Source organism: Contarinia nasturtii, unplaced genomic scaffold (genome assembly GCF_009176525.2).
Source record: "Contarinia nasturtii isolate CC-2019 unplaced genomic scaffold, AAFC_CNas_1.1 Cnas_scaffold_220, whole genome shotgun sequence".
Classification (NCBI taxonomy): Eukaryota; Metazoa; Arthropoda; class Insecta; order Diptera; family Cecidomyiidae; genus Contarinia; species Contarinia nasturtii.
The window spans coordinates 1601741-1623349 of record NW_022197577.1 but is presented as its reverse complement, the minus strand read 5'-3'; the positions used below and the strand labels follow the sequence as shown (position 1 = coordinate 1623349).

The 21609-nt window shown below is 32.9% G+C and overlaps 5 protein-coding genes across 8 annotated transcripts; 4 read left to right on the top strand and 1 right to left on the bottom strand.

Moving 5' to 3' along the window:
• Positions 1 to 1000: 1000 nt before the first annotated feature.
• LOC116337268 (BLOC-1-related complex subunit 5) lies at positions 1001 to 12909 on the bottom strand. The gene is made up of 5 exons (XM_031761691.1): positions 12655 to 12909; positions 7400 to 7642; positions 7152 to 7330; positions 1945 to 2133; positions 1001 to 1878 (listed from the first exon to the last, which is right to left on the bottom strand). The coding sequence occupies exons 2-5, from the start codon at positions 7632 to 7634 to the stop codon at positions 1657 to 1659; spliced, it is 825 nt and encodes a 274-aa protein (XP_031617551.1). The 5' UTR covers positions 7635 to 7642; positions 12655 to 12909; the 3' UTR covers positions 1001 to 1656.
• LOC116337265 (uncharacterized protein DDB_G0283697) lies at positions 3742 to 5653 on the top strand. Its single transcript, XM_031761685.1, has one exon. The coding sequence runs from the start codon at positions 4012 to 4014 to the stop codon at positions 5440 to 5442; it is 1431 nt and encodes a 476-aa protein (XP_031617545.1). The 5' UTR covers positions 3742 to 4011; the 3' UTR covers positions 5443 to 5653.
• LOC116337263 lies at positions 7703 to 13603 on the top strand. Its single transcript, XM_031761682.1, has 7 exons — positions 7703 to 9067; positions 9129 to 9283; positions 12300 to 12408; positions 12495 to 12592; positions 12662 to 12784; positions 13039 to 13153; positions 13226 to 13603. Exons 1-7 carry the CDS (start codon positions 8224 to 8226, stop codon positions 13570 to 13572), a joined length of 1791 nt encoding a protein of 596 aa, XP_031617542.1. The 5' UTR covers positions 7703 to 8223; the 3' UTR covers positions 13573 to 13603.
• A 33-nt stretch (positions 13604 to 13636) lies between these two features.
• On the top strand, positions 13637 to 17714 carry LOC116337266 (glycosaminoglycan xylosylkinase homolog). 4 transcript variants are annotated; one of them, XM_031761688.1, is made up of 6 exons: positions 13637 to 13739; positions 14813 to 15193; positions 15265 to 15631; positions 15707 to 16109; positions 16172 to 17553; positions 17615 to 17714. In XM_031761688.1, the coding sequence occupies exons 2-5, from the start codon at positions 14888 to 14890 to the stop codon at positions 16374 to 16376; spliced, it is 1281 nt and encodes a 426-aa protein (XP_031617548.1). In that variant the 5' UTR covers positions 13637 to 13739; positions 14813 to 14887; the 3' UTR covers positions 16377 to 17553; positions 17615 to 17714. The 4 variants fall into 4 exon arrangements, with proteins under 4 accessions (XP_031617548.1, XP_031617547.1, XP_031617546.1 ...); XM_031761687.1 differs by having other exon boundaries at positions 13703 to 14507; XM_031761686.1 differs by lacking the exon at positions 13637 to 13739 and adding an exon at positions 14480 to 14607 and having other exon boundaries at positions 14811 to 15193.
• A 436-nt stretch (positions 17715 to 18150) lies between these two features.
• On the top strand, positions 18151 to 21361 carry LOC116337267 (poly [ADP-ribose] polymerase tankyrase-2-like). The gene is made up of 10 exons (XM_031761690.1): positions 18151 to 18156; positions 18351 to 18380; positions 19121 to 19219; positions 19289 to 19387; positions 19464 to 19562; positions 20001 to 20099; positions 20178 to 20276; positions 20352 to 20450; positions 20787 to 20885; positions 20953 to 21361. The coding sequence occupies exons 2-10, from the start codon at positions 18362 to 18364 to the stop codon at positions 21072 to 21074; spliced, it is 834 nt and encodes a 277-aa protein (XP_031617550.1). The 5' UTR covers positions 18151 to 18156; positions 18351 to 18361; the 3' UTR covers positions 21075 to 21361.
• The last annotated feature ends 248 nt before the right edge of the window (positions 21362 to 21609 follow it).

The following is a 21609-nucleotide window of genomic DNA, read 5'->3' as shown; positions in this document are numbered from 1 at the left end:
GAACGATGTCTTGGTATTCGGCGGCGCTTATTACATTCATAAATGCATAATTGAACCAAATGAATGTTTGTCCAGCATTTAAAGGTATTCCCCATGTGAAATAGTTATGAAGGGTAATTTAGTTGATTTTACCATGAGAATTCATTATATTTCTGCTTCATCGCACGGTCTAGTTACACTCCTTGTTTAATCATTACTTGAATCTTGATATACATATGCAACGGTGTGTACATTTTACTTGGAGACAATTCAGTGACTCTATTTTTATAAAATGATCAGCATTTCTGAATGTGTGCTTAAAAAAAACAATGCCAAAACGCTGATACGAATTTGTTATTGTTTTCGGAAAAATATCACCAAATGACCCAACATCATAAAATCGATGATTGAACTCTGAAAAGATCAAAACTGGAACGAGACAGAAATCATTGAAAAAATTATACATTTTATTTTTCTTCGGTCTAGTACTGATAACACGGTCTTTTTCTACTTTTTACAAAACGTGCACTGCTGTGTGTGTGTGTTTGCGCGTAAATGCCGTGATATAATTCATGTAGACCTCAATGGAGATCGAAAAAAAAACGTTGTTTACAATTTCATACGTCGATTCTATTGACAAACAAGTTTGTTTGCCAAAAGAGTTATGCATGTGTGTCAAATTAAAAGGAATGAGATTTAACAAGTGAGAGAAAGCAGTATTCTTTGCAAAACAAAAATTAAAGACATTTTCTCTTTGTTGAGATTCATTTTAAAGTACATTGAATTCAAGATTCATTGTAAAATCACCTGATTGAAATTCAAATTTAACGAATAAAATCATTTTCTAAGCTTTCATTCTTACCTTCAGTAGAAAACGCACGTGATCAATCAATTCCCTAGTCTAATATACCGAATAAATTATGATCACCATAAATGGCGCATTAACATTTCGAAAGTGTAGAATGTGTGTACGCATGTGTGTGTCTATGTCTATGTGTGAATACAAAAATAAAAACAAAACTTCACTTCAGCAATTTTCACGAATGATTTTAATAAGCATTTGATTTATATGATTGTGGATTATGATTAATAGGCAATACATTTGACCTTATCAATTATAATGGTATCTATAGACTAATATAGCGATTCGTGCGCATTTCTCTCACTCATTCTCATAGGAGATATACATATTCTATAATATTGATTTCAAAAATTAAATATTCACAATAATAACTCATAGTGCATATAATCTCCTCAGTAGCTATAAGCAATCGACAACATTTTGATTTTTATTTAAACGCAATTTGTAAACTTAAAACTTTAAACATTGATCTTGTGTCGATTAATTCTTGCAATTTCTTTTAATTTGAACCATTTTTTAAAAATAAGAAATATGTATTTGTACAGTGAAGACAGATTGGTCGTTTTGTAATGCTCAAAAAGTAATCATGAATCTCATACAACCGTCTTTTGTTTTTAATTATTAACTTTACTATGATTAAAATCAATTTTGACGTCAATATTAGAATCACAAACAAATCGGTCTCTTTTTATAAAATAAATAGCGTCGTCAAACAAACAAAATCGGTGCATTTTTCTTATCACACAAAAAAACTTGTAAAAATGTCGACTTTCTGCTTGAAAATGACTAGAGACAGATTTTAAACTACGCTATAATTAATCGTCGGAAGTTTTCCATAAAAATGGTGGTAAGCGATCACTGACATCAAGCATATTGTTTAGTATTTCCATGCTTTCGATATTTTGATTGAGTAAAACGTTGCAGCGGCTAAGCTGTTGTGTCACATGATGCAGTTTTGAGAAATGTTCCGCATATGTTGAGTAGAGTTTTTGTTTCTCTGTAAATGAATTGAACACTTTTGTTGCTTCGTAGTCCACCTAATTGATTGAGAAAATGGAAATTGGTTTAAAACTTGTTCCAAAATGCGATTAATGACCACTTACCTCTTTCATTTTGGCGGTGATATGTGCTTGATCGTTGCCGACTTGTGTGGCGGACGCATTCAAATGAACCTCCATTCGATTACACATATTTTGAAAATGTTCTGGATGTAAACGTTCCAATACTTCCGGATCTCGATTTGCTGGCAATGAAACCGTTCCACGCATGACCGGCAAAAATTGTGGAATACTCTACCAAAATAGATTAAACAAATTATGTAATTAGTATTTCGTCATTTTAAACACCTGAGCTGATTAAGTAATCAATTTTTTTTTTTGTTTCTTCTTTGGATATATTATCTTTGCATCATAAAATGTTATCTGCTCCATTGGTTCCATTTGTTTAATTCTCCTCGATAAATTTTAATTCTCCTGATGTGAGCCTAACTGTATCGCAAGAGCATGTACATTTTATACGCGTTGCGCGTGCTCAGCGTGAATGTGGCCAACACTAAAAAAAGCGAAGGTTTCTCCGCAACGCCGAGCAAATCTCTGATGATAGAACATTTATTGTGAAGAAGAAAAAAAAATCGCACAGTTTAAATGTCAGTAAAGTGCGGGTTAACATAAGTCAATCATCGGCATTATTATAATAATTCATATTCAAGAGCTAAGTATTCTTAAGTCATTAGTTTTTGTGTCAGAAATTTAATTTCGAAACAGCATTTGAGATGAAGAATCAATTTTTTTTGCAAATCTTATTCTCTGTTCGTATTTCGTTATGCGAACATGACTGATCGTATGAATAGAGCCATAAAAGTACGTATTCATGTCGATAAATTCAGTAAATTAAGCATGGCATCTAGTGTGGGCCGAGAAATACACACACACAGTCCGTATTCGGTATGTTCAAGGCTATTTCGGGCCAAACTGTTTGAATATTATTCTGTGCATAACGAACGTATCATTTTCAAAATAGAATCTTTTGCATTCGTAGCTGGAGAGGAAAAAAATTGGTTTCAGTATCAACTTCTTCGGCTATTCTCTTGAATTCTGCTTATGATTCAACTAATAATTAATGCATGTATTGATGTCGTTGGCATTTAATTTTTTTTCTCTTCATAAAAACTTATCAAAAGAAAAAAATTCTTTGGGTGTAGTTTTCCGAACATGTGTGCAAAAAAAACATTTCAGCTAATATTTTTACATTTATTTAAAGTTAATAGAAAACAGTTGGTGTAATTTACATAAAAGGATTATAAAGCCGACAAACTTAAAATGTGCTCACTGTACAACTTTAAATATGGTCGCGTGTACCAGTTATCGCGCCCAAAATCAATGGCGCAAAAAGTAAATTTGTTTTTTTTTTGTAGTAAACATGTCTTATGCAATCATTCTTATCTTATGTATGCGCGTGTGTACTTATAATTTGAAAAGTGCTTTTTTGGAAGCAGTTTTTACGCCCGCGATGCTTTCTACCACCACCAAACCTCATGTTAAGCACTCAAACACCATTCGTTCATTGTATGTTGTTGTTGTTTTTATTTCGATTTCGAATATTGTGATCAACGTAAGCGTGTACAATGTTTTTGAATGAAAATTGTGTGTAGGTACGGTGTCGACCAAATTGAGTAAATGCAAATATGTGGCTTTTTAAACAGGTCGTCGGCGTTCGTCATCTCTTTCATGTTCACATCGATGTGATTGGGTTGCTTTCAACTCGGAACAAAAAAGAAGTTAAGTTGAAGGAGTTCAGCAACAAGAAAGAACGAAAGAGAAATCAAATCGATGCTGTCTCGATGGTATGTATTCATTGTTGTTTCTCTGTGCGCCTTTTTTTATTCCATCGAATTAAATTGATTCAGTTGCGACTTGATCGCGGTCTGTATGACATATCAAATTGAAAATCGTTCGTACGTAAGGCAATCACATCAGTTGCGCCTCGTTTATAGACCACTGTTCATTTGAATAACGGAAATAGATCCGTAAAAATGTGCAATTTGTTGATTTTTGAGTGCCACGGATTTTGAAGTGTGAAAATTGAAAAAAAAAGAACGAAATTTTAACGAACATTTAGAGTTTAATGACAAAAGAAAAGTTTTCTGCCGACAAAGATTAAGAGCGATAAAAATGATAAAAGGAAAGTTTTACGCTGGTTTACCCAGTGAAATGATGACGCGTGGTAAAACGGTGAATCGACAACAGACACATTTCTTTTGGCCCGACGAAACCGATGCTGAATCAGTGACTTCCCGTTCAAAACGTATCGTTTCAAAACCAGCACCAATTACCACAAACAACAATAACAACACTGACACCACTCAATCGGATATAAAACCCAAAGAATTAGTTCGCAAGCAATTGTCATCGGGCATTCAATTTTATGATAATGTTAATGCAAAAACGCCAGAATCACGTCGTCGACGTTTCAAAAAAATTGACAACATTAATTTAAACAATAACAACGGCATCAATTTTCAGCCAGAGAAAAAGAAACTCGAAACATTTTCGTCAAAAATCGAATTTTACGATTTTGAGCATGAAAACAATGCAAAAAATGAGAAACCAGTGAAATCAATTAATGTGGAAGAGATGCGAAAAGATCAAGAAATCAAACCGAAAAATGAAAGTCATGAAATGAACAAAAAGCGCATTTCATTCCAGACGGCGGAAAAAACAAAAGGTATTTTAAAAAATAATAGTGAAGAGAAAAAACCGGGTGGCGAGAAAGTATTGGTGAAACCATTGCCAAAAAGAGGACTATTGCCGAAAAATTTGAGCAAATCGGTTGAAAATATTTCGAAAATGGTAAAAAATATTGATGAAAGTGATGGCGATAAGAAACCAGAGAAATTAAGCACAATTATAAAAGAAGTGAAAAATTTGAATTTGTCACAAGGCCGAAAAGTTGATGATTATGAACGGAATTCCTATCATCGTGGTTCGAATCGAAATGAAGCAAGACGAAACAACGATTACGATCACTACTATTCAGATAAATACGAAAACAAAGGCTATCGAGACGATGAACGTCGATACAGAAATGATGAACGAAGCCGGGATGAACCATATAGATATAATAATGACTATGATGACAGAGGCGATAGATTTGAAAGAGGTGACAGAGGATATGTTGAACACAGCTATGAAAGATCCCAAAGAAGTTCGTTTTCACAACCACCGTATGAACACCGACAACCTGCTCGTCGTCATGAAGAGAGTCCGATTCGTGGCAGACGTTCGCCCAACTATGATCGATACGATAATCACTATGAACCGAAAACCGAGAGCCGAGAATATGAACCGAGACATACTTCGACTAAAAAGCCCATTTCACGAAAAACAGAAGATCGATACTATGACGAAGCACCCGTTCGAAATGTTCGCCATGAAGAAGACGAGTATTCAACGTGCATCAGTCGAAAGCCAACACATGTTCCACAACATCTTCGAACAAATATATTGTTTAGTGGGAAAGTTGGACCTCAAGCCCAGCGACCGATGAGTGTAAGAAATTCAGCTGTGACACGTGTAGGCGTTGGATTACCCGACTACGAATGACACACAGAGAAACAAAATGTCGTAGTTGCTGCAGCTGTTTATATATAAAGACACTTTTTTTAACAAATAACAACACGATTGAATAACGAGATGTACTTAATTTCTTCTAAGTTTTTTTTTGTTGTTTCATCTATTTTCCTTCTTCCTCTAAAAAAAATCAAACTGACACTAATAAAATGCTAACCGATATGTTTTCTTATTATTCTTTTAATTTTGAGTCTTTCATTCATTTCACAATAAAAATATATATAAATGAATCGTTCCAAAATTGTGTTGGCGTGAACAAATGAACGAATTGTCGATTGTGAAGATTAATTTAGTTTTCAAAGTTCAGTGATTTCCTATGTGTTTTTGTCTACTGCCAAATTTATGATGGACTGGGAACGATGGAATGGTTTGTTGAAGAAAAAAAAATGGAAACATTGCTTTTGACTCGCACGATAATCGTACTGCACGATTGGCATTTCAAAACGTACACTGAAAATTATTCTTGGAAAGAATTCACGTATGAATAACTACGACAGAATGAAACAGAAACAGCAGTTTGGACAATAACGAAGAGAAAAAGGCACCAACACTGCTATAGCTCTGAAATATCGGAGTACGTGATAAGTTGAAAAGATGAAAGTTGCACTATATGCAGTACACATTCAGTATGGGCGATTTAAAAATTGCTCGACCACTTACGTAAGCAAGTGCTTGTTTATCGACATTATATTTTTTTGTTTTGATTATTTTGTTTCGGATTTTCACGTGTTTCATCCTGCATTGTACTGAATCGAACGTTACACATTTTTGCACTGTGTGAATGGAACGAATCGCAATATAAAAAAAAGTCAAAGAAGAAGACGAAGAAGAAAAGAAATTCGAGAAAAGAGAAAATAAGGTAGCAAAAAAAAGTTGCGCTGTCGATGCACATGAGCATGACTAACCAACCCGTGCTGTTTATTTGATGTTGTTATTGCAGCCAGTAGCAAATGTAAACACACACAAAAAAAACTAGTTTGACATGCGAAGATGCGGTTTCTCTGTATTGAATCTCGAATTCATATTGAATTAACTAAGTTATTGTGCTATACCGTCGTTTGCGTCAAAACATTTATACGTTTGTTCAATAGAACATCTGCATCGTTTCCAAATGGCATGCCACAAAAGTCTCAATTTTATGATTACATAAAAATGTTCATTCGCAAAATTGCCATAAAAATGATTGAATTTTGCATAAAATTGAAAGAGGGAAGCCTTTCTTTTGTATAATTAGAGATTGTGACATTTATCGGTATACAAATGACCTTAACAGTAGCATACAGAAATCTTTGAAAAAAAAATTTGACGGCCTTACATTTTTGGTTTTATTGGGCACACAATTCTTTAAGGTGTTTGTTTTGTCATCAAATTCAGTAGGTATTTAAAAACCATATTGTCGCTGTATAATATCACCTACACAAAATACACAAAGACTTTGCTTATACTAACGACATTGGTTGCGTTCAGTCTATTGGGTCAACTAGTTTAGAATTTCGATTGCACAATAGGCGATATTATGACGAAAGACATCGGAACGCAAACCAGTTCTTGAATTGAAAGAGGGGAAAAACATATGCAATTATTTGCATTTTACGATTGAATTAATTTTCAAAAAAAAAAATTCACTTGAAATATAATTGTGAGTTTTTTATGATCAATTCATGATAATTTTTGTTATTTACCTGTAATCGTTGGATGTCTGGATCGATTTCAGCTTTTTTATTTGCTTCTCGTACAACAACTATGTCATGAGCCACTGATTTAGCTTTCGATTTTGATAAAATCGTTCGTTTTGTTGAGCTCACATTTCGAGTGTTCTTGTTGCTGCTTGCACTGCCTTTGCCTTGTCGCTTTGGTGAGTCTGAAGTGAGAATGAGTTTTATTTAGAAGATAGTTTGCGAAAAAATAGGAAGTATATTGAAAAACCAACCACCAAGCTTATCGGTGTAAGAAACATAAGGTAAATCTGAATCTGAGCAGACGCTCACTGGTGGCGACGATGGTCGCGAATCGGACGGAAATTGATTTGCTGCTGAATCATCATGCGGTGACGATAATCGACGTCCACTTACTGCTATCGTATGACCACGTTGTAAACGACTTTGATTATTTAATCTACCCCGAGCATCTGCTGCGTTTGCCTGTTGTGATTGTTCGGAACCCATTCTCAAGTCTGATAAACGGTAAAATAAGAAATGAAGGTAAGTTTTTAATAAAATTAAATACAGGAAAAGCTTTTTTATCTTTAAATATGATTCAGTTCTTGGTCACTAATTCTTAGTTTTGCGATTTTCGTATCTAAAAGAAAACGGTCTTCGTATTTTTAGTTCAGTTTTATTCTCAATACAATGTATTCTCCGAATGACGATTTAAATGGAATGTTCGCGATCCAACCTGAATAAAAGGTAAATGAAATGAATTTACCGCAAAATTGCATTTGGTATGAAGTATTAATACAGTTATAATAATGGCAGTGAAATTACTGTGTTTAAACAAAATGAAAAGTAGAACTTGGCTTCGTTGCACATTGTGCGTGTACTCTCATGCAATTGGTTGCAATAAAGAGGAATGGGCTTGTAAATCGTCTTTGAAGAAAATCTATCAAATAAACTGAAGAAAAATCGTCAAGATTTTCAATGTCGGCATTAGTTTCTCTTCGCTCGTCAATGTGACAAGCGTTTGTTTTCCACTTTTTTTTTGTTCATTTTAAAGAATGTAAATTAAAAATTTCCTCAAAAAGATTCTCCCGACAGAATGAATACACAATATTTGTTTTTTGTTTTATTAAAATGTTGGTTTTTTAACGAATTTATTCCACAATCAATGGCTGAAGTGAAACCCAATATAAATCCATTAAAGAAATACAAAACCCACGCAAGACGTTTGCAGTCAAATACACGCAACTATATGTATTTGAATTATAAAGAGACGTATGGACTGCGATTTGATCCGAAAAAGATTCAGAAGAAACGACAATCGAATGATTCGAACGGTGATACGAGTGATATACCTTCATCTTCAACTTCTTCCTCTCTCTCACCGCCGACTGAAGTGACGATTACAACTGTTTCGACGGATGAAATGCAAACCGTATCCGAAAACATTTTAAATACAACTACAACAATTGCAAGCCCTTCAAGCACCGATGTATCAATTACACCATCAAGCACAACAACAACATCCAGCACACAGAGTGCGATGATTTATGATAAGGTGTCATCAACGGAGAGCACTCGACCAAATAGACGACAAGTGCTTGCATTTTCATCATTGCTCAATCGGAACAGTGCATCAAAACGGCAAAATACGACAGTAATTCAACGACCCAAACCGTCAACGTTGAAAGAAACACTACAAATACTTCGCAATAAACTTAAACAATGGCTTAAATTGGGCACCGATCCAAAAGCCTCACTTCTAAATGGGCAACGATTTTTGAATGTGTTCAATGTTATTAAATTTGAAAACAATCCGTGCACATCGACACAAGAAGGATTGACAGAAATGTCGGGCATTTGCTATCAAGACTTTCAATGCACACAAATGGGCGGCGTTTCCATTGATGAATGTGCTGATGGGCTTGGTGTTTGCTGTGTTTGTAAGATTTTATAGTTTTTTGTGCATTTCTACGATTTTGACGAATTTCAACAAACTTTCAGTCAAAACAGGATGTGGCCAAACAACAACTCAAATCGATTCATACTTTCAAAATCCTGGATGGCCGGAAGCTAGTGTGGATCGGTTAATTTGCACGGTAACTGTTGAATTACAAGAAGATGTTCAGCAAGTGCGTTTGGATTTTTTGCTGTTTGAGGTAAAGTGAAATATTATTTTCAAATTTGGTCTTTGGCAATCTCGGTGACATAACTTAAATTTGAACAGCAAATGTTACTCTGAAGAGGAGGAATCGCGATGAGGAAAATGAGGAAGAAAAGAAAAGCACTTCGTCTTCTCAAAATAAAAAGGGTTTTCCTATTCAATTTGAGAGTGTTCTCCTCCTCTATTCAGAGGTCCATTCACTAAATTTAGAAGGATTCACCTCCATAATCGAGTAGGAAAAGTTTTTTTTTTCTCCAAAAAGAGCTAATTCTATCAGGTGTGTGAAGTTTTTTCCTCGACATTCGAATACTTAAATGGGACCTTCACATAAAAATCGTTCGTAAATAGTTCATTGCGTTCCTTTAAGGAAAAAAATAGTTCGTTTTTGGGGGCCGAGATAATTTTTGTACTAAAAACCATTTTTGTAAAATTTCCGCAAATAATAAAATTTTCAAAAAATTCTTTCACCAAAAAATCGTTCGTAAATAGTTCGTTCCGAATCGAGGAGAATATTTGCACTTTTTTTTAATTTTTGCAATTTTTTTTCAAAATCAAAATTTTTGATTTTGAATTTTCGAGCTCGAAAGAGATATGAAAAAAATTCTTTCACCAAAAAATCGTTCGTAAATAGTTCGTTCCATATCATATGATTTTATGGGATATTTTTTATTTTTTTTTCGAAAACTTGAACATTTTGATTTTTCCCAAAAAATCGAAAAAATGAATTAAATTCAATAAAATAAAACTGTCAAAAAAATAGTTCACAATTAGTTCGTTCCATACATATAATTTTCTCACTTCTAACGTTTTTATTTAATTTTAAATGAACTCATATATTACATAGAACCTTCACATTCCTACAAAAAACTTGTAAAAATACATAAATTATAAAAGTTATATATAATTGTGACGAACTATTTACGAACTATTTTTCTGCATCATTTATTTATATTTTATTTAAAAAAAAATTTAGTACAAATTCTTCATATAAAGATTTTTCGAAAAAATTACAAATAATTTATCGAAAGCTATATATATTTCAAACGAACTATTTTCGAACTATTTTTCTGCATCATTCGTTTTATATTTTATTGAAAAAAATTTTTAGTACAAAATCTTTCTATGCAGTTTTTTTGAAAAAAATACAAATAATTCATTCAATTTTATATATATTTAAAACGAACTATTTCCGAACTATTTTTCTTTGTTATAGAAAGAGAGAAAGAGCCAAACGTATATATGCCTCAATTTAGTGTTTGCTGATGTAGTTTTGTATGTATACAGCCCATTCAAATACACCGGCTACGTTTCACATGCTATGTTTCTTTTCAGTACTTGATTTAGTACTTTTTCGGTATTTCATTATAATTTATTTCTGACATTATTTCGAAAAATTGATCAGTAATGGCACTTCAAAATACCTTAAGTAAGTGGTGATTTATTTCAGTATATTAACGTGTATTTCACATATATTTTTGTTCATGAAATTTAGAAAGAAAAAGAGTTGTTTTTAACATATTTACCAATTTTTGTTCATAAATACTCTTTCAATACTTTGTATTCTCTTTTCAGTATTTTTTCTATTTGTTCAGTATTTGTTCGCCTGTGTTCACTATAATAAATATCATATCAGTCAAAATACCGAAAAATATTCGAACAAATACTGAACAAATAGAAAAAATACTGAAAAGAGAATACTAAGTATTGAAAGAGTATTTATGAACAAAAATTGGTAAATATATTAAAACAACTCTTTTTCTTTCTAAATTTAGAGTGAAATGCAAATATCACACTATACAAACGAACACATAATTCTTTGCACTGTAAACACAAATGACATTTCAACTGCACGTGTGTTGAGTCTGTTTATAGTTATAGTGCAAGAGTTTTGATTGAAACTAGTTATATGTGAATGAATTAATAACATAGAAAAATAGTTCGGAAATAGTTCGTTTTAAATATATATAAAATTGAATGAATTATTTGTATTTTTTTCAAAAAAATTGCATAGAAAGATTTTGTACTAAAAACTTTTTTCAATAAAATATAAAACGAATGATGCAGAAAAATAGTTCGAAAATAGTTCGTTTGAAATATATATAGCTTTCGATAAATTATTTGTAATTTTTTCGAAAAATCTTTATATGAAGAATTTGTACTAAATTTTTTTTTAAATAAAATATAAATAAATGATGCAGAAAAATAGTTCGTAAATAGTTCGTCACAATTATATATAACTTTTATAATTTATGTATTTTTACAAGTTTTTTGTAGGAATGTGAAGGTTCTATGTAATATATGAGTTCATTTAAAATTAAATAAAAACGTTAGAAGTGAGAAAATTATATGTATGGAACGAACTAATTGTGAACTATTTTTTGACAGTTTTATTTTATTGAATTTAATTCATTTTTTCGATTTTTTGGGAAAAATCAAAATGTTCAAGTTTTCGAAAAAAAAATAAAAAATATCCCATAAAATCATATGATATGGAACGAACTATTTACGAACGATTTTTTGGTGAAAGAATTTTTTTCATATCTCTTTCGAGCTCGAAAATTCAAAATCAAAAATTTTGATTTTGAAAAAAAATTGCAAAAATTAAAAAAAAGTGCAAATATTCTCCTCGATTCGGAACGAACTATTTACGAACGATTTTTTGGTGAAAGAATTTTTTGAAAATTTTATTATTTGCGGAAATTTTACAAAAATGGTTTTTAGTACAAAAATTATCTCGGCCCCCAAAAACGAACTATTTTTTTCCTTAAAGGAACGCAATGAACTATTTACGAACGATTTTTATGTGAAGGTCCCATTTAAATATTCGAATGTCGAGGGAAAAACTTCACACACCTAATTCTATCACAAAAATATATTTTTTGGTCAAAAATATTTTCCTCCTCAATTGAGTTCCTCAGTTGTCCTTTTCTTCTATTTATTTTCCTCTTCATCATAGTAACATTCCGTGAATTGGAAAGAAATCTTTTAAATATGAAACTATGAATTTTCAGCTAAAAGCACCGACCGATGGCAATTGTGTAGACGACCAATTCTATATAGCTGGCCAAAATCTAAACAATTTAATTCCAACACTGTGTGGCATTAATAGTGGGCAACATTGTCAGTAGCAACAATTTCTATTTTTGTTCTACATCAACTTATGGTTTTTACAACTAAAAAAGCATTTTCTTCTATTTTCCATGCAGTATACATTGAGGTAAGCAATTCAATGGATCGAAGAGTGTTTTTATCGATTTTAACATCATCAGTAGCAGCGAGAGGTTTCAATATTCGTATTCAGCAAGTAAGTTTCGCAACACATACATTCACACACGCACACTTTCGAAAATAACACGAAAAACTTACATTTTAGTTAAAAGATTCTTTGGCACCAAACAATTGTCTGCAATATTACACAGAAACCGATGGTTGGTTTCAAACATTCAACTATGATGACACATCGATGTATGTTACAAATCGTGTACCCAGTTATTTTGTAAGTGTTTAATTGTTACCACAAGACAAAAGCTATAAAATGTTTGAATCTTAAGAATATTTTTGATAAAATGTTATGTTAAAATTGGAAAGATTGTGTTACTGAAGAGAACAAAACAATAATAGTCATTTAAACTGTCAAACTCACAGAAGTGTTGTGTAATGTCAAAAAAAAATCCCACTTCCCCGCTAAAATCGTATCGTATGACAGTGCGCAGGGTTCAATAAAATCTGTGAAAAAAATTCCTCTTTCAGAATAACCTCAATTATGTGATTTGTATCAAACGGCAATGGAACTATTGCTCCACGACCTACACCAACGAAGCGGAAGATGTTGAGTACGAATTTCAGATGATTAATATTGACTCAGGTGAAGAGTGCAATTTTCTTTTTACATTGAAAGTTTAAAAATGCGATAATTTTTGTTTGTAAATTTATTTAGAGGGCACAAGTGTGATTCCAGAAAAGCAAGCCGGAATAGAAATCTTTAGTTGTAACGATGACTATATATCGGTGAATTCAATACGATTGTGCGGTGAAAAATTGAACGATGCCAGTCGTAATGATGATTTATCGGCAAATTCAATAGTAACCGACACAAGTAATGGCTTGAACATCATACCAGTGCATACAAATGAAGCGGCTGTTGGACGTGGTTTTCGTATAAATTATGTGCAAATGCCGTGTGATGATCACCCCGTCACAATTGAACCAGCAATCGAAATAGCCGAAGAAATACCACTCGATGACTCACCGATGTCTAAATATAAGCGCAACAAACGAACGTAAAATGTGTTCAATTTTGAATAGCCCTGACATCCGGCACATTTGACAGCTGTCGCCACAGAAGCAAAATAAACATACGAACGACAGCAAGCACTGATAGCTTATATATTTTAACATTTAGATTTTTGTTTGTTTTTCGTGATTTACATTAAAGATTAGATATTCAACAAGTAATTTTTTTTTTTTTGTAAGAAAAAAACCGAAAAAATACAATCTCGTTTGACAATATGACAGTGTGTGTGGATTTTTTCTATTGACCCGGCTTCACTTGAACTTGACTTGTTAATGTTCTTCTTTTAAACGAAGGCTCTATTGAGTAACCAACCTAAATTTTGCGTCGAATTGTTTTTTTTTGTTTTGTTTTGATGCATAGTGAATGTGCAACCTATTTATACGGAAACCTATTTTTGACATTTATATGCAAGTGAGAAAAATCATTTGAAAGAAGAAAAACCGAAACAACAAAGAAAACAGAAACAATCTCGAACAGAACAATAAAAAAAAATAGAGAAGGGCGATAAACACGTTCACACTATAAATTCTTCCGTGGCATTGTGATTTAATAATAACTAAGCTCGTAAACGATACAAAAACAACGCACAAATATTGAAATGGCATTGTCTCATTAAAATGCCATCGCCAAACCATATTGCAGCGAACATACCGTTGCGAAAGATTCGAAATTGTAACAAACTGAATACAATTCAATTAAAACAAATGATTTTGACGAAATTATAGTAGCGAGCGCAAACAATAAAATACATTCATTCACTTGATCTCGCATCGCAACCGAATCTGAATGAAGAATTAGAATCGGTGAAACGACATTTGAAATTTGCATTTGAAAAAAAAAAATACGCGAAATAATTTTCATATTCAAGAGAATAATTGAGAGTAACGCAAAACAATTATTTCAGTTGCAATTCAATCTTTAAACGGTGTGTTTCAGTTTTTTTTATCAGCGAACTTAAAATGAACGTCTCACAAACTCGACGAGCGTTGTAAATAAAAATAGATGAAATTGTGGAGAAAAAAATTCGCTAAATTAGGTCTTTAATTTGAATGGAAAAGGTGTTTTTTAAGTTTTATTTTACAATTTCTTGTTTTATTTCGAGAAAAATTCGCCATTTTTTTATTGATTCCATTGTTGTTGCTATTTTCCATCTGTCTTTATTTACACATTCGTCAATGTTTGATTTTCAACTTATCGCTCTCGTTAGTAACAAAAAAAAAATCTGTTCAGTTTCAGTGTAGTGAGTGCAGCACACGAATGGTGGTGCGGTGAAATGTTGAGCAGCGACATCAACGAATAAACCAGATGACAAAACAGAAATTATGGATCATTCTTGGACTATTGGCCGCATTGATTTTGATCGTGTTTTCGCTGAACTTCTATTTTGTGTCACATTTGAATGCCAACCAGAATGGTGGCGGTGAAGGTCATGGAAAAATGGCCTCAACAAAAGCCGGATATTTACATCAATTGAAAAAACGTGTTCGCTCATTAAAACCCATCTATCTCAATCGAAATCCACAATACTATCGCATTCGTAATAAAGTTTGGCGTAATTTTGAGACGAAAACATATGAAAATGTCTCCTTGATTTGGGACATCTCTTATTGGGTGAGTTGTATCTGTTAATTAAGAAAGAAAAAACAGTGACATTTTAAAAATATACTTTTTATTTTGAATAGTGGCCAAGCGAAAATGATCTATTTCCGGCGCTCGATACAACAATGGGTCAATTGCTCAATGCACTACGAAATGAGGAAATAATATCGGCTCGAAATGCTCCAAAAGGAACACAGTTGAAGCTGTTGCTAACGCTGTCTGGCAAACAAAAAGTGATTTTCAAACCAAAATGGTACGAACGTGGCGAAGTGATCGATGGACCAGTTTACTCGGGTAAGGATCGATTCAATGCAGAAATCATCGCCTTTTATTTGGCAGCTATATTGGATATGCGATGGACTCCAGTGGCCGTCGGTCGAAAAATCAATCTCAAGGAAATCTACGAGCACAAAGCCGATAAACTTCTTCGAAGCACCATGACAGAAAACGGTGAACGGTTTTTTCTTTAATTTCAACAATGGAAATTATTCCGAAGAATGAAATCAATTCATTTTCTTTTTTCAGAGGATCAAACGAAGTACTGCTTGTACGGAAAATGTTTCTATTGTAAAGAATCGGAAGATGTATGCGGCGACGATGAGCATTTACTCGAAGGTGTAGTTTTGTATTTGGTACCGGGATCGTTTGAAAGGCATCGGTCACCATGGCAACGCACCTATAAGGAAAATCAATTGGCACCGTGGGAAGAAAATATGGATTATTGCAGTTCATTAAAAGAGAAATTATCTTATACACGTATTTTGGATCTAGTCGATGTGGCCATATTTGACTTTTTAATACAAAACGGTGATCGACACCATTATGAAACACGAGAAGATCGTATCGTTCTCATTGACAATGGCAAAGGATTTGGAAATCCGAATGTTGATCATATTGACATTTTGGCACCGGTTTATCAGTGCTGTGTGTAAGTCAATTCGATTCGAATTTAATTAAAAATTCTAAATTAATCGTTTTAATCATTTTCAGACTCCGAAAATCGACTTGGGATCGCCTGCTATTCTTTTCAGGCGGAACAATGATCGAACTTTTGGATCAATTATCAAAACGAGATTTGCTTTATCCACTCTTAACTGGCGAACATTACAAAGCCATTGAGCGACGCTTGTTGATGGTGTACGCAGCAATTGAGACATGTTTTGATCGCTTTGACAAAGAAACCGTTTTGACGTGATACAAACTCCTTTTTAATGACAAAAGAAGAAAGAAGAAAAGACTGCCGCTATAGTAATACTATTTATATTAACAGTGCCAATCAAACAGTCTTAAATGTGTACAAATAGTAACTATTAATAGGCACCGTTAATATAGTACTACTATAGCGACAGTGTTTTCTCCTCTCTGAACAAAAGACAATAATGCCTCTAGAAAAACCTGTTACTTTATTAGTGAAAATCCATATATGTATACATTTTAAGCCATTTTAGATTGTTTAATTAGGATTTAAATGCCAATTCAAATGAAATCAAATAACCAGAAAAAAACGACTTTATAACAAAAGATCTTTTTACACGAAAAATGTAGAAAATCCTTAGTTAGTACCAATTCCGTTTTTTTTAATAAGACAAACTGCTAATGTAAGTCTCTTTATTTCTGATTGCGATAATTGGACGGAAAATTAAATAATCTTTCGCCATAACAATACAAACTTGAAAAGAAACGAGAGATATTTTTTCTGCTATAAGTTTATTTTCAATTAAATTTTTGTTCACACCTAAGGAATTCAATGGTGGTAACCGTTTTGAGAAATTAGTTCAATTTTTTTTAGATTTTTTGGATTTAAAGGTTTCAACCTTTCTTTTGGAATGATATTTCGGTCCACTATATATGGAAGATATTGCCGCACGGCACCGTATCGCAAGATCGAAGTGAGTGTAGACGGGAAAAATCACAAGTTGCCGTGCGGCAAGAAGAAAGAACTGTGTGTATGTGTCAACATTTTTGCCGTCCGCACTCACTTCGATTGTGAGTTACGGTGTCTTGCGGAAATATCTTCCATATATAGTGCACCGGTATAGTATAGATATCGACACTATTTAATGCAATTTCTATATGTTATGGACACATTGATTTTGACCGATGAACAGAAAAATGTCACACACATTTTTGATTCATTTTTTATCAAGTGCTAACGAACACGCCGTCCACCGACCAGAAGAATCGGAACAAAGAAAAACTATAGATAATATGGATCTTAACGTCACATGTTTCGTCGTGCCAATTAATCAATATAAACATTGGTATTTGGCAATATGCCAGACTCGTTGAAGCAAATGCAAAATCGACAGTCAAACAGGGTAAACGTCGAATGACGTCCAATGGTAGCGTTCACGCGTTCTTGAGAGCAAATGGTGAGGTGTAACGTTTAATTTGTGAGTTTTTGAAAAAAATATTTCTATTTCTGATTTTCAGGCCATGTATTTTGATATTTGACTCATTATCGGGTGGACAATACAAGGAGATCACAGAACTTCGCGAGTTCCTGAATTTAGAATATAAGAAGAAGGTGAATAGTGATGTCAAATTTAAATTTGATTCCTTCAATATACCTGGTCACATCGTTGAAGTTCCACGTCAAGAAAATACATCGGATTGTTGATCCCATGGTGTGTGACTCACCGATTGAGCTGGGCATATGTCCATTGAATATAATGTGCTGAGAAAATAAGTTTGTGAAAATGAACGGACGGAGTCTTGATGTTTGTTTCTTGTTCCGAAAATAAGATAAGAAAATGAATCACAGTTTCTCAATGTCAATAACGTCATATTATGACATCATATTTTCATAGCTAATCAAAAAATTCACATTTCAACAGAACACACATTGCAGATTTATTTATAGATTTGCTTCAATCAAATTTCAACACAAATTTTATGCGAAATCGCATATAAAGTTAAATAAAAATCAAAAGTCCCATGAACTCCATCGAAAACGAAAGCATTCTTAAAGAAGTGTGCGGTTTTTTTTCAATTTCAGTTGTCCAAGTCATTTTTACAAAGTGTTCATATTTTCTACTCAAAGACAGTTTTTTCCCATTTAATTAAGAAATTTCGATAAATTATTTAATTGTGTTGTTCATGATGAAAGTGAATTTTTTGTTTGCTTTATTTTTTTTCTGTCTTGATGTCCATGCAAATCCTGAATTAGATAAACGGCTGATGGATGCTGCTGAAAAAGGTAATTTCAATCTATCATAATTGCTAAAATAAATAAACTCATCAAATTTGAAGTAGTTTCAATGTATTTCAAGGTATTTTAAGGTGCAAAATTTTGGATTTTTGACTCAAAAATGAAATTTTTTGTATGCTCCTAATTTGCATTGAAATTAAACTTTCAGAATGCTATTTTGAAAAAAAAAAAAAAAAACATATACAAAGTTTCACGTCCAAACCATAGTAACAGTATCAACGCAAAGGAACGAGCACATATGACTTACGCTTATTATCATGTAATGAAATACGATGTTCTTTTCTCTTTCGTCTCCTTAAAAATGCGTTGTATTTTTCTCGAAATCAATTATGGACTTGCATATTTGTAAAGTTGGTCATGAATATCAATACATTTCTTGAATTATAGCTAAAAAAAAAGGTCGAACACGCAGTGATTTTCAGTTGGATGCTCAGTATCTATAAGATAGCTGAGCAAACTAAGCAAGCTATGTATCGCACAAGCGGTCATTGCATACGTTGACTGTTCATAGCGTATTTGTATGTATGACGTTTGCGTTCGGGATCGAACCACTACAATACATACAAACACACAGTCAAACTACAAAATCTATTTTTTGGATACTGTGTTGAGCATCCAATTGAAAATCACTGCAACACGAATAGAAATGTATAACGTAAGAACAAATGATAAATATTACATCACTTGTTGGACTGCCGTCCCGCGTGATTATTTTTTATGCTTTTTAGGTAATATAGATATAGTCGAAAATCTTATTCAGAATGGAGCAAATGTGAATGCTGAGGATGCATGGAATACAACACCACTTCACAGAGCAACATTGAATGGTAATTGGTCACTATTCTAAATAAAATATTTTCAATAAAAAAATGCTCATCATTTTTCATACTTATTAGGTCACACCGATGTAGTTAAATATCTCGTCGAACACGGCGCCAATATTAATTTCGAAGATAAACTCAAAAGAACACCACTCTTCTGGGCTGCTTATAAGGGTAAGTGTTCACTTTTCCAAATTAACAAAGAATATTTTCAAAAAAGATTATTCTCATTACTTTTCGTACTCTCTAGGTCATACCGAAATAGTCAAATACCTAATTGAAAATAGAGCCATTGTGAATGTTGAAGATAAAAACAAATGCACTCCACTCTACTGGGCTGCCAATAATGGTAATTGTAAACTTTTTTAAATTGTGAAGAAATAGTCATAGATTCTGACGTGGGTCCATAGGGCCCATATTACCCCCCCCCCTGAAAAGCGTCTCAAAAATTACCCCCCTTGATTTTTAAAAAATTACCAATTACCCCCTTGGTTTTTGATCATATTTTTGCTTGATTAATTGTCAAATCAGCAACTTTCAAATCGAATCGAATGTTACATATCAACTTTTATGCATTGAATTATTCAATTTGAATATAAAAACTTAAGCTAAAGTGCTATTCCTCTGTTGTTTTTCAGAGATTGGATTTTTCGAAAAAATTTGAAATTCCCTCCCATATTTTTCGATTTTTTTTTTGAAATTACCCCCTCCTAAAACTCTGGACGTCAGAATCTATGGAAATAGTTTCAGTGCGTTGGTTATTTTAATAGTCTTTCTTGCTTTATAGGTTTCTCAGAAATAAGCAAATATCTAGTTGAACATGGTGCGAATTTAAATGCTGAAAATGCAGATAAAGAAACGCCACTTCATGCGGCTATTAAATGGGGTGATTGTACACTTTTTCGAATTTAGAAAAAGTAATTTCAATGCGGAGATTAATTTTATTACCTTTCATGCTTTATAGGTTACACAGAAATAATCAAATATCTAGTCGAAAATGGTGCGAGTGTAAATGCCGAAAATAGAAATAAAGAAACGCCACTTCATAAAGCTGCAAAGAAGGGTAATTGAAGACTTTTCCGAATCAAAAAGAAATAGTTTTAATGTTTGGAGGTTGGTTACATTTCATGCTTTTTAGGTCAGACCGAAATAGTCAAAATCCTATTTGATAAAGGGTCTAATTTGAATGCCAGAGATAAATGGAATGAAACCTCACTTCATAAGGCGGTTTATAATGGTAATTGAACAGTGTACACACTTTTTTGAGTTTATAATAAAATGGTTTTCATTACCTTTCAGGGCTGTTATTTTCACTCTGTCAGTGCACGCACACAGTAGTGTGCACACTCACACTCAATGTGCGTCGCACACAGTGCTTGTATTTTGAATGTGCACGCACACTTAGTTACAAATTTGCCAACCGCCAAAAATGTCAAACTTGTGACTAAGTGTGCGCGCACATGCAAAATACAAGCATTGTGTGCGACGCACATAGAATGTGAGTGTGCACACTACTGTGTGCGTGCACTGACAGAGTGAAAATTACAGCCCTGTTACCTTTCTTGTTTCATAGGTGAAATAGAAACAGTCAAATATCTAGTCAATCATGGTGCAAACTTAACGGTTCAAAATATTGAAGGTGAAACTCCACGTTCAAAAGCTTTCCACCTAAGTAATTTATTCTCCACACACTTTCAAATCGAAAACACAGCAATAAAGTTTAATCAAAATCATTTCAGGTCGCCAGGAATTAGTTGAATTTCTATTGGAAAAGGAATTAGTTGAATCTCTATTGGAAAAGGAGAAAAATGAAAAGGAAAAAACGCAGGCGCTGAGAACTCAGAAAAAAAATAATCTTTGATTGTGCTTTCATCCTATTACGTACATATAATTTTTTTTTTAGATTATAACGACGCATTTTTTTTTAGTAAAGTCATAAATTCTTCTTTCAAACTTAACGAAAACAATCAGACGTAATGTTGAAGTAAAATTTTCGAAATTCTTCAAAAATATTTAAAATATATTTTTTCTTGTTTGAATGAAACACAAATAAGTCAAATGTTTTACGGTTTCATAATCAAATCTCAACGATTTTTGTTCAATTTTATCGCTTTGTTTATCAAAATAAATATTGCACGGATATCATAACTCTTTATTTTATTGGTTTACTGTGTTTATTAAGGTTTCAGAACATGAAATTCTCATTACTTTTTCCAAATTGAGTTATCTTTCGGAGGCCCACAAAGATATTTTAAACTACATACCTCTTGAAATTCACCTAAAAGTGGTACAATTCCCAAAATAATATATTATCGCCACAATTTGATTTTACATCAAATATTTTGTTGATATATGGCTGGATGAAAAATAAAATATAGCGATGACGTCGTCAGCGT

Coding starts and splice junctions, on each gene's coding strand:
- LOC116337267 (XM_031761690.1), top strand. Junction 19,220..19,288: donor TCACAGAGCAACATTGAATG/GTAATTGGTCAC, acceptor CATACTTATTAG/GTCACACCGATGTAGTTAAA. Junction 19,388..19,463: donor CTTCTGGGCTGCTTATAAGG/GTAAGTGTTCAC, acceptor CGTACTCTCTAG/GTCATACCGAAATAGTCAAA.
- LOC116337265 (XM_031761685.1), top strand. CDS start 4,012: ATGATAAAAGGAAAGTTTTACGCTGGTTTACCCAGTGAAATGATGACG.
- LOC116337263 (XM_031761682.1), top strand. CDS start 8,224: ATGAATACACAATATTTGTTTTTTGTTTTATTAAAATGTTGGTTTTTT. Junction 12,409..12,494: donor CATTAATAGTGGGCAACATT/GTCAGTAGCAAC, acceptor TTTTCCATGCAG/TATACATTGAGGTAAGCAAT. Junction 12,785..13,038: donor ATCGTGTACCCAGTTATTTT/GTAAGTGTTTAA, acceptor TTCCTCTTTCAG/AATAACCTCAATTATGTGAT.
- LOC116337266 (XM_031761688.1), top strand. CDS start 14,888: ATGACAAAACAGAAATTATGGATCATTCTTGGACTATTGGCCGCATTG. Junction 15,194..15,264: donor TTTGGGACATCTCTTATTGG/GTGAGTTGTATC, acceptor TATTTTGAATAG/TGGCCAAGCGAAAATGATCT. Junction 15,632..15,706: donor AAGCACCATGACAGAAAACG/GTGAACGGTTTT, acceptor TTCTTTTTTCAG/AGGATCAAACGAAGTACTGC.
- LOC116337268 (XM_031761691.1), bottom strand. CDS start 7,634: ATGGGTTCCGAACAATCACAACAGGCAAACGCAGCAGATGCTCGGGGT. Junction 7,331..7,399: donor TTACACCGATAAGCTTGGTG/GTTGGTTTTTCA, acceptor TTCTCACTTCAG/ACTCACCAAAGCGACAAGGC. Junction 2,134..7,151: donor CAGACATCCAACGATTACAG/GTAAATAACAAA, acceptor CTATTTTGGTAG/AGTATTCCACAATTTTTGCC.